The sequence below is a fragment of the Nicotiana sylvestris genome, chromosome 12 (genome assembly GCF_000393655.2).
Source record: "Nicotiana sylvestris chromosome 12, ASM39365v2, whole genome shotgun sequence".
NCBI lineage: Eukaryota > Viridiplantae > Streptophyta > Magnoliopsida > Solanales > Solanaceae > Nicotiana > Nicotiana sylvestris.
In genome coordinates, this window is record NC_091068.1 from 35,075,345 (window position 1) to 35,087,503 (window position 12,159).

General features: G+C 39.7%; 1 protein-coding gene across 1 annotated transcript; it reads right to left on the bottom strand.

Annotated features, from left to right (window-relative positions):
• Window positions 1–1,907: 1,907 nt before the first annotated feature.
• Window positions 1,908–11,086, bottom strand: LOC138882897 (uncharacterized). The gene is made up of 6 exons (XM_070163538.1): window positions 10,914–11,086; window positions 9,842–9,915; window positions 9,483–9,703; window positions 8,460–9,392; window positions 3,050–3,169; window positions 1,908–1,925 (listed from the first exon to the last, which is right to left on the bottom strand). Exons 1-6 carry the CDS (start codon window positions 11,084–11,086, stop codon window positions 1,908–1,910), a joined length of 1,539 nt encoding a protein of 512 aa, XP_070019639.1.
• Between the last annotated feature and the right edge of the window lie 1,073 nt (window positions 11,087–12,159).

The window sequence follows — 12,159 nt, forward strand, 5'->3', positions numbered from 1 at the left end:
CATTTCATACATGTGCATTGACCCATGACCAGATGGCGTTATATATGTATATATATATATATATATATATATATATATATATATATATATATATATATATATATGTAAATATATTGATATGGGATACGAGAAAAGATTACGACGTTATATACGCACCACCACCTGATTAGCTGGTATATGATGATGATGTTGCCCACAATGGCTGAAATATGATTCAAACGGCATTATATACGTGTATATACGTACAACTACCTGATCAGCTGGTATACGATGATGATTTTGCCCATAGTGACTGATATGATATGATGGGATGCCCTTAGAGGCTGATGATGTTATGAAACATGTATCTATGCACAACATAACATTCATACACATATGCATGACGCTAAAAGTAATTTATGATTTACAAAGTTATTCAGACTTATAGGTTGAGTCATATACTCTATATGTCTTTCATGTCTCTTATGTATTTATTTATGTGCCTTACATACTCGGTACATTATTCGTACTGACGTCCCTTTTGCATGGGGATGCTGCGTTTATACCCGCAGGTCCCGATAGATAGGTCGAGAGCCCTCCAAGTAGGCTATCAGCTTAGCAGAAGATGTTGGTGTGCTCCAATTGCTTCGGAGTTGCTCATTTGGTTAGTATGATTTATACGTGTATTGTTTGGTATGGTGGGACTCTTTCTCGACCTTTATGACATTTATGTATTCTTAGAGGCTTGTAGACATATGTCGTGTACATAAAAGATTGTACGGCCTTGTCGGCCTATATTTTGAGTTTATAAAGGATCATGTTGGCCTATTAGGCCCGTATGTCACGTGTATACGATGATGTAATATGAAAGATACGTTACATTGGTACTCGGTTGAGTAAGGTACCTGGTGCCCGTCATGGCCCATCGGTTTGGGTCGTGACATAGAGTGTTTAGGGTTAAGAGATAGTGTAAAATGAGCTAAGTCCCGATTTTTCCCTCTTTTACCCAACTGCGGATGTCTGAATTGTGAACTCTTGTTCGCAATTGTTGTCGTGCCCCTTTATTCCCTTCTTGACGAGGAAGTCCGGGTTTCGATATTCTGTGGGGGTAATAACTCGTTTCCTTTTTGGGAATTGGGTATTTGAAGAGTCGTCACCTAATGGATTATGGTGCGTTAGGGCACCTAGAGTGATTAACTCTTGGATTGGTTTGCATTTCCAGAGATTAGGGTAAGGGCTCGAAATAACCTCGAGGAGAAGGTGTTAGGCACCCCTCTTGGTCCATAACTGTGGGTCCGACCGAACTTATATTCACAAATTAGTCCATATAAATAAGCAGCTGAATCAAATAGGTTGCAAGTAAAGCACGTTGGACAACTCAAGTAATAAGATAAAGATTTTTGAATGAAGGTTTTAAAAAGGAATTTTGGTAAAGAGGGAGTCCTAGGTTGGTTAGTTTATAGGATCACCCCACACAATGTCCGGTAAACACTCCTCGACGAGGGGCTACACGTGACATTAGCACGTAGTCATCATATCCCATATATACCCTTTCCATCACCTTAGTGGTCATGCAAAGCGAGTGTTTGGTCAAAGATCTATTGCGTGTTGTTATTCGTCCCTTCCTAATGGTCCTGGAGGGCTTTAGGACCTCTACCTATATGTGGTTCTATACAGACCCCTAAAGTTTTAAAGGTGAAAATTCTAAGGCGACAGGCAAAACAATTAGGACTTTTAGCACATATGATAAAAGGGAGCAATTAAAGGCTCAAAGTTTCCTCCTCAAACAAGGCACATACACAGCACGACTCAAGCACAATTAAGGTCTTTTATTAAACAATATCTTAAGGCAGGATATCTAGGTAAAGATGCAGAAGACAAGCAATTGATTATTTTATAAATCCAGGAGTAATGACCCTAGCAGTTGCCTATTGGTTGCTTAAATCCTGTTAGGATCAAAAAAACATTAAGTCATAGAAACAATTTTAGAAACGCAATTTTGAAAACGCCCTACAGGCTTGCCTATACGCGGAATACTAATGACTGCATTGTATAGTAAGACAGGGCAGATTTTAAAACAGACTTTTAAAGATCCTATGGGCATGTTGTCTAATGATAGATTGAGGCAGTTTTTAAAATAACTTGTTTCAGGAAATATAAACTACTTAATTAAACTAATTTAGAAGTAAACTAAACGTTAACCGGATTGAGTTATTTAAACTAAAGTTAGGCGAGATCCATAGGCGGGATTTGATATTGTTCCCTATAGGCATGATATCTAAGGTTAATACTGATTTTAAAGGCTTGAAGGCATGGAAACATACATAAGCACTTGTTATAACAGAATCTAGGTTAAATTACATCCTATAGGCATGGTATCTATTTGCTAAACTGATTTTAAGACCTTGCAGACATGATTTTATTACGGAATTATTTGAAACCTATAGGCATGGTTTCTAGCATGGCGAGATGACAAGATGTAAAGCCGTATAAGCATGATTTCTACTTGGTAAAGCAATCAGATGAGCATGATTTCTACCTGTATTATCCTATAAACATGTAACTACCCATCCCTTTCACTAGTTACCCCAATATTTGTTTACAAGTTATTACAGACCATATGAGTGAATTTCACAAGTAAATGAGAAAATAAGAAGCTCGTCTATAGGGAGCCTTCAATTAGGCCCATTCAAAGCCTCCAATAGCCTCAAATGCCTCAATTCCATAGACAAAATCATAGTCTAGGTGCATCAAAGTTCCCTAAGGATCTCAAGGATCCTGGGCAGTACTTACACCTAGACTTGGTAACCAAATTTGAATAAGTACAGTGTGGAAGGGCCAGCCTCAGTATGCTAGAGTTCAGAGAACTCTTAAGAGGATCTCAAAGTAGTACACATACTGGAAGGGCAGAACTTATTGACTTAGGAGTAGAGTGAAAGTGCTTGACACAAATTGAAAGGTTTTAATGAAAAACTGTATTAAAAAGGAAGTTTGTTTGAAAGTAATTCAGTAACACAACAGGGGCAGTTTGAAAGAGAGTGGAGTAGTCACCTTTAAGACAGGTTCATACGCAGCCATTAGTCACAGAACCAAAGCAAGTTTCAGTAGTCAAAACAGGGGTCAAGGGATTTGGGGATACATAGGACACAAGCAAAGGTCCAGGAATTGGCATAGACATGCTCAGAAATAGCTGACCAAACATAGTCATAGAATCAGACATAAAGAACAAACTCACATACATAGGTGATAGGGGTTTGGGGATACATGGAGCATATGGTGGTAAACACATAAAGATAATTGGTGCAGACATGTTCAGAAACAACACATAGGGGTAATATACTGTTCTTAAGGAAGGGGAGTACATAATAATGTAAACATCAACTATAAGCTTCACATCAAAACCATAAATAGAAGCAAAGTAGGAACAGGGTGAACTAAAACAATAAAAGAATCATATTGTTGTTTAAACTTTGAATTGAAAATAGAACATACAAGTAAAGAGGACGGTAAGCAAATTGAAAGAGCAGGAGAACACAATGGTTAGCCTTGGCTTGCAGCCGGCTAACTTAGAGTAGTAGCAAGTAGAACAAAAGAGAGCAGAAAATTGTAAGTGTGAGGGAAAGGTTTTAAACCAAGAGTGTTCGTGTCTTTGTGCTAAGAGAGTGTGTATATATAGTTTGAAAGCATGTAGCAAAATAAGGTAAAAATCAAAGTCCATCAGTAATTGTGGAACTCAGAATCAGTCAGTCAGGAAATCAAGGTAAGAACTCCCTTTAATTGAAAAGTTAACTTCAAACGGTAATAGACATATGACAAATAAGAAAGGAAATCGTATAAGGCTGAACATGACAAATAAGGAAATATTTTTTGCATAGTGCAAGTAAACAACATGTAATAGAGGCTAGGTTCAGCATATTTCAATCAAGGAAAGACTTAAGAAATCAATTAATAGCATAATTGACCATAGAATAAGGTCAGAAAACATTCTACAAGGTAAAAATCAGTATAGATATTATACGAAATCAGTGAAGGATCAATCACAAAGATTCAGGGATTCAAAAATAGAAGATAGTACTGATTTAGCACCATTTTATAAGAATAAACACATGGTAAGCAAAACCAGAACCCTAAGAGGTCGAGTAGGACAAAAATCATATATATAAAATTAGGGATTCATGTAGAGCATAGTCTGAATTAGTAAGTTGAGCATGATACAGGTCGGAGAAGTGAAGAATCAGAACATTGGTGAACAAAATAGGGCAAAATCACACAATAGGCAGGGATAACCACAATTAGGAACCCTAACAAGCAAACATAGGGCAAAAATCGCAGAATCATAGAAACATACAGATTAAATGAACATGTTATCAAACAAAACTCAAAAACCCAAGATTGGAACTAAGAAATTAGGGTTTTCAACATAAGCAAGTTGAAAAAGGAGTACAATCATAGAATCAGTCGAAATATGCAAGGGATAGAAGTTTAAACATAGAGAATCGGTTTAAACTAAGTGTTGACGAAGTTCCGAAAATCGTAGTTTGAGAAGAAGGTAAAAAAAAATCTTGAAATTAATGATTTTTGTAAAAGAGATTCAAGAACAGCGTAAAACATCAAAAGAACAGACTCAAATTGTTTAAAAATTGTACAGATATAGGAGTTGTAAACAAAAATAAGGTTTTCAGAAGAAATCCAAGCAGAGATGGAAGAACTTTTTTATAAACCCAAAGATCATAACAAATACAGTGTGATTTGGCTCGAAATCACACCGGAGTAGCCATGAACAGGCAGATAGCAAACCCTAGATACAAGGCGGTGTGGCCTAGGGCCCTTGAAGGCCTCAAAGAAGATGAGCATGGCAATAGAGGAGCCATTGGAGGCTTAGGAGTTGAGGGTTGGTCACCGGAGAAGACCGAAGAAAGAGGAGGTTGTTAAAGGGAGCTAGGGTTAGGTTGGGCGGTTGAAGGAAGAGAGGATACGGAGGCGGCGGTATTTGGAAATGAGGTAGGGTTAGGGTGTAGTTAGAATTAAAAAAGGAAAGGAATTATGAGGGCATCAACGGCCAGGATTTAGCGGGTCTTGGGTTGGGTAGGTGGATTTAGGACTTGGGTCGGGTGTTTTAATTTGAAATTGGGCTAGGGTTGGGGTTCGATTTGGGCTACAATTGAAAGCCAATCTGGCTATATTTTAAATAGCCACTTTCCCCCTATATAATTTATAATAAATAATAAATAATTGCTGTAAAATAATTTTATGTACAAAAATGATTTAAAATAGGTATTTAACATTTTAAAAATATAGGAGACCAATTTTACACATATAAAATGTAATTATATATTAAATGCGCTAATATTGCAATTATATGCAATTTAGCTTCAAAAATATCAAATGCAATTATAAACATGCATAAAAAATATATTAACCATATTTTGGCATAAATATAGAAATTAAATGACTAAATCACCATAACAATAATTTGGGGAATAATTATTGGGGTTTTATGAATAAAAGGGAAGGAAATAAATCAATTTAAATCCTTAAAATTATAGAAAAATTATACAAACTTTGTGCATGCTTATATATGCATGTATATGCTATTTTGAAGGTATCTATGCATATAAAAAATATATAAAAAAATTGGGTATCAACAGCTGCCCCTTTTTATCCGAGAAGGATGAAAGAGTTTTCGGGTAAAGAAATGATGGCCAATTTTGACCGAATGGGATGTTTTGAAAGACAGAGGCGAGACTCCGGTCTTCGAGTTGACTACATATCCTTGGTATTATAGGAATCAGGCTATGTGTAGTTCTGGATTCATCTGCAGAGTATGCCGATGAAGTTACTGCAAGAATGGACACGCAATGCGGAAGCGACTACAATGAGCAGTTAAAGCTCGGGATGGTCGGAGGGAACTAGAGAGAGATCACTCCTGCTAGGATAGCGGTTGCTTACTGGTTACCTGCAGATAAAGATGCTACAAATGTGTATTTGCGAAAATTTAAACATGATGCAGATTCCCTTTGGACCATGAAAGTTGTCTTTGGACGGTTAAAGATGACGTCCTGGTCCATGAATTGTTTAGTGAGGGATTCGCAAGCCATGAAATGATGTTCTCGGGCCATGACAAATGGTGCCTCCGAACCATGACACCTTTGAATAATGATATGCAAATTTGAGGGATCCTTATGCCATATCATGGTGTCTTCCGGCTATGAGGATGATGCATTTAGACTATGAAGCCTTTGGATAGATTGGCGATATTTCAGCCCATGAGGTGCAATAATATGATGTTAACAAGACAAGGCTTAGTCTTGCAAAATGAAGGGCAGAGCTTAGCCCGATCGAAAAGCAAATAGATAGTAAAATAGAGCAATATCTGTGCAAAAGGACAATGCTTAGTCCCATGTGAATGTGGAGGCAAGGATTAGACTCATGCAGGTATGAAGGCATGGATTAGCCTCATGCAGGTAGGGAGGCAAGGATCAGCCTCATGCAGATAAAGAGTCAAGGATTAGACTCATACAGATAGGGAGTCAAGGATTAAACGCATGCAAGTGGGGGCAAGGATTAGCCTCGTCGTGCAGGCAGGGAGTCAAGGATTAGACTCATGCAAGTAGGGAGGCAAGGATTAGCCTCATGCCAAAGGGGAGGCAAGGATTAGCCTCATGCAAATGTGGAGTCAAGGATTAGACTCATGCAAGTGGGGAGTCAAGGATTAGACTGATGCAGATAGGGAGTCAAGGATTAGACTCATGCAAATATGGAGGCAAGGATTAGTCTTATGCAAATATGGAGGCAGAGACTAGCCTCATGGAGCCAAGGATTAGACTCGTGCAAATATGGAGGCAAGGATTAGCCTCATGCAAATATGGAGTCATGGATTAGACTCATACAAATAAGGAGGTAGGGATTAGCCTCATGCAAGTATGGAGGCACGGATTAGCTTCATGGAGTCAAGGATTAGACTCATGCAAGTATGAAGGCAAGGAGTATGGAGGCAAGGATTAGCCTCATGCAAGTATGAAGGCACGGATTAGCCTCATGCAAACATGGAGTCAGGGATTAGACTAATGCAAATAGGTAGGCAGGGATTAGCCTCATGCAAGTGTGGGGAGGCAGGGATTAGCCTCATGGAGTCAAGGATTAGACTCATGCAGATAGGGAGGCAAGGATTAGCTTCATGCAAACAGGGAGGCAGGGATTAGCCTCATGCAGTGGAGAGGCAGGGATTAGCCTCATGCAAATAGGGAATAGTAGGTAAGAGTAGTGTATTTCTTGGCTGGAGATGTATTCGATGTCTGATGTCCTAATTGATAGCGAATTATCTTTGTGTATACATGTTTTGTGAATGTTATCTTTACGTCGAATGTACCTGCGTTCAAAGAAAAATTGTAAGTTTGGTGAGGAGAGGTTGGTTCTTGCTTCGTCTGCCGGCCTTGCTCTGCTTCGTTCTGAAAGCCTTTCGAGTTCCCCTGGGTGACACCAGACTATTATGGAAGTAGAGTTTTCAAAAATATGCAATATTTGAAAAATAGAGTTGTTTTAGAAACGTATTGATTTATCAAGTAATTTTGATGAACTAGTGATTGTAACACGTCTCAAAGACATTACAATTCTCTTATGGAATTTTGAGGGTCCTCCTCAAAATTCTGCCCTAGATTGGTAGATGATTCTTCGGCTGTTTGCGGACAATAGGCCTTGCTGAACCTTCTTCGGAATTTTGAGAAATCCTTCTCAAAATTCTACCTCAGTTTCTTAACTGATTACTGATCATCTGGAACATGTTCGCATTGGCGGACTTGCTCCGGAATTTTGAGGACCCTCCTCAAAATTCTGCCCTAGTTTCTGATCTTAGGGGAATGAAGTTTTTATAATAATATGACCGAACCCATAAGGGTGCCTACGTATCCCCTCTTAAACGAGAATCAGATCAAGCGTAGTTCAATTACATCAAATGAAGAAATGTAAAGTATCTAAGCATAGTATATCTTGACCGCATCTGAATTAATTGCTTTTGGCCAGATTTCTCCATCTATTTCTGCAAGTATGAGTGCTCCTCCTGTTAGTATTCTATGAACCATGTATAGACCTTGCCAGTTAGGAGAGAATTTCCCTTTGGCTTCATCTTGATGTGGGAAGATTTTCTTCAATACCAGCTGCCCTGGTGCGAACTGTCTTGGTTTGACCCTTTTGTTGAAAGCTCTGGACATTATGTTCTGATAAAGTTGGCTGTGACATACTGCATTCATCCTCTTTCCATCGATAAGGTCCAATTGCTCATAGCGACCCCTTATCCACTCTGCATCGCTGAGTTCAGCTTCCTGTATGACTCTTAAAGAAGGAATCTCTACCTCGGCTGGAACGATAGCCTCGGTACCATAAACCAACATATAGGGAGTTGCCCCGATTTATGTGTGAACCATGGTATGGTACCCTAATAGAGCAAAAGGTAGCTTCTCATGCCATTGTTTATGGTTTTTTACCATTTTCCTTAGTATCTTCTTGATGTTTTTGTTGACGGCTTCTACGACTTCATTCATCTGCGGTCTGTAGGCTGTGGAATTCTTGTGCTTGATTTTGAAAGCTTCACACATAACTTTCATCAGATCACTATTGAGATTGGCGGTATTATCAGTAATAATGGACTCAAGAACTCCAAATCGACAAATAATACGATCCTTGACAAAATCTGCGATGACTTTCTTTGTCACAACTTTGTAAGATGCAGCCTCTACCCATTTTGTTAAGTAATCAATGGATACTAGAATGAACCTGTGTCCGTTTGAAGCGGAGGGCTCAATTGGACCAATAACATACATTCCCCAAGCGGCGAATGGCCAAGGTGAGCTTGTTGCATTGAGCTCATTTGGCGGCACTTTTATCATATCGGTGTGTACTTGACATTGAAAAGATTTGCAAACATACTGAATGCAATCCGTCTCCATGGTCATCCAAAAGTAACCTGCCCTGAGTATCTTTTTTGCCAAGACGAAACCATTCATGTGCGGACCACAGGTCCCAGCATGTACATCCTCAAGTAGCTTAGAAGCTTCCTTAGCGTTGACACATCTTATCAGTCCTAGATCGGGGGTTCTTCTATACATGTTTCCTCCACTATGGAAGAAGTGATTGGACAATCTCCGAAGTGTGCGTTTCTGAGCGTGGTTTGCATGCTCTGGGTATTCTCCTTTTGATAAGTACTCCTTGATGTCACGGAACCAAGGCTTTCTATCGGCTTCTTCCTCGAAATTGGCAAAATATGCCAGCTGATTATGGATCCTTACTGGAGTGGGATCAATGTAGTTCTTGTCTGGATGTCGTATCATAGATGACAAAGTGGCCAATGCGTCAGCAAACGCATTTTGAACTCTAGGCACATGTTGGAATTCTATCTTTGCAAACCTCTTTCTCAATTCCTACACGTGGTGCAAATATGGTAATATCTTGGAATTCTTGGTGGCCCACTCTCCTTGTACTTGGTGCACAAGCAAATAATCACCGATTACCAACAGCTCCTGAATGTTCATGTCGACTACCATGTTAAGCCCTAGTATGCAGGCTTCATATTCTGCCATGTTGTCGGTCCAAAAAAATCTGAGTTTAGCAGATATCGGACAATGTTGACCCATTTCTGATACCAAAACTGCTCCAATGCCTACCCCTTTGAAATTTGTGGCTCCGTCAAAGAACATCCTCCAACTGTCACATTCTTCAGTAATGTCTTCTCCTACAAATGATACTTCTTCATCAGGAAAATACGTTTTCAAGGGTTCGTATTCTCCTCCTACTGGATTTTTAGCAAGGTGATCTACCAATGTTTGTCCTTTGACCGCCTTTTGAGTTACATAAATGATATCGAACTCACTTAGTAGTATCTTCCATTTAGCAAACTTCCCAGTAGGCATGGGTTTCTGAAATATGTACTTCAGAGGATCCATCCTAGATATGAGATACGTAGTGTAGGAACAGAAGTAATGCCTCAATTTCTGGGCTGTCCAGATCAAAGTGCAGCAAGTGCGTTCAAGTAGAGAATATCGTGCTTCATAAGGTGTAAACTTCTTACTCAAGTAATATATGGCTTGCTCCTTCCTTCCTATCTCGTCATGTTGTCCCAAAACACATCTGAAGGCTCCATCCAATGCAGATAGATAAAGTAGCAAAGGTCGTCCTGGTTCTGGCGGGACCAAAACTGGCAGTGTCGACAAGTACTCCTTGATCTTGTCAAAGCATTCTGACAATCCTCGGTCCAGCTCGTTTCGGCATCCTTTCTTAGCATCTTGAAGATGGGTTCACATATGACTATGGACTGTGCTATGAAGCGACTGATATAATTGAGACATCCTAGGAAGCTCATCACGTCCTTTTTGCTCCTAGGTGGCGGTAACTCCTGAATAGACTTGACTTTAGATGGATCCAGCTCGATCCCTCGACGATTGACGATGAATCCCAATAATTTTCCTGCGGGAACCCCGAATGCACACTTTGCAAGATTCAGTTTCAAATTGCACCTCCTTATCCTGTCAAAGAACTTCCTCAAGTCTGCTATGTGATCTGCGACCCTCTTAGATTTGATAATGACGTCATCCACATATACCTCTATTTCCTTGTGGATCATGTCATGGAATATAGTTGTCATGGCTCTCATGTAAGTGGCCCCAACATTCTTTAAACCGAATGGCATCATCTTGTAACAATATACACTCTATGGTGTAATGAAAGCTATCTTTTCTGCATCTTCTTAATCCACCCATATCTGGTGATAACCCGTGAAGTAATCTACAAAGGATTGGAGTTCATTCTTGGTGCAGTTATCGATCAGGATGTGTATATTTGGCAGTGGAAAATTGTCCTTGGGACTTGCTCTGTTTAAATCCCGATAGTCAATATATACTATGACCTTTCCGTCCTTCATCGGAACTGGCATAATGTTGGCTAACCAGGTTGGATATTCAACCACCCTGAGAACTTTAGCTTTGATCTGCTTGGTAACTTCCTCCTTGATTTTCAAGCTCATGTCTGGTTTGAAATTTTTGAGTTTCTGTTTTACTGGCGGACATATGGGATTAATAGGCAACTTGTGAGCCACTATGGAAGTGCTCAAACGGGCCATGTCATCATATGACCATGCGAAAATGTCCTCATATTATTTCAGGAAATGAGTGTACTCTTCCTTCTCTGTTGGTGACAAGTGAATGCTGATGCGGGTCTCCTTGATGGTCTCGGTGTCTCCCAAATTTACTGTTTCTGTTTTGTCCGGTTGGACTTGGGCTTATTCTCAAGATTTTCAACCTCCCTGACAATTTCCTCAGATATCTCATCCTCTTCCTCTAAATCATTGTTCTCGTGTTGCATTGCCTCGTTACATGTCACAATCACTCGTTCATCAGGAAAAGTAATAATAGTGCTGTGGAAAGAAAAAGTATAAAGATAGTAGTGAATAATAAAAAGCAAATGCGTTTGATTAAAACTTTGAGAAATTGTTCAGATAAAGCATGGCTCGATGAATCGAGCATTTATTTTGAAACAAGTAAAGATTAAAACAAAACTACAGGAAATTTTAAGTGCCTAAAATAGCTATAGAGATAAATCCTTCCATGCTACCCAAGGACTCTGCGGGCTCGGAATGGTGTGGCGGTCCAGTTTCTGAGAACAGCTCCCTTTGCCACGGTCTGCATAGTGAGGCCTTCTTCCTCCTCCTCCTCAATTATGGCACCGTAGTCTACCCAGCAAGCACTTCTTCCTCTGCAGTTCCATATATTGTGTCAGCCTGATGAAAAGCTTATTCTAAATGTGGCACCGGTTGCTCAAGAGGGTAATATGGTCCACGCTATGGAGGCGACCAATCCCTGTACTCTTGCCATGTATATTGGTATCCGAGACCAAAGGTGGTACCATAATTTTTCAGCTGTATTGGCTTGGTGATACCTTGGAGGTTCTTTCCCAAAACTTTGTCGGCTTCATATCCGTACCATGCTAGTATGCTTTCTATCTTGTTACTCCACCACTTATCCTTCTCGACGGCATTGACCCGTTCGATGTGATAATAAGTTTCCCCTCCTAGCCTTCTACTATGTCCAATAGTTGGGATGGTTTGGGCTAGTGTAGATGGGGTTACTTCCATCTCCATGAATGATTACCTCCTAGAAGTTCCATTCAAACTTCACAGCTTGATGTAGTGTGGAA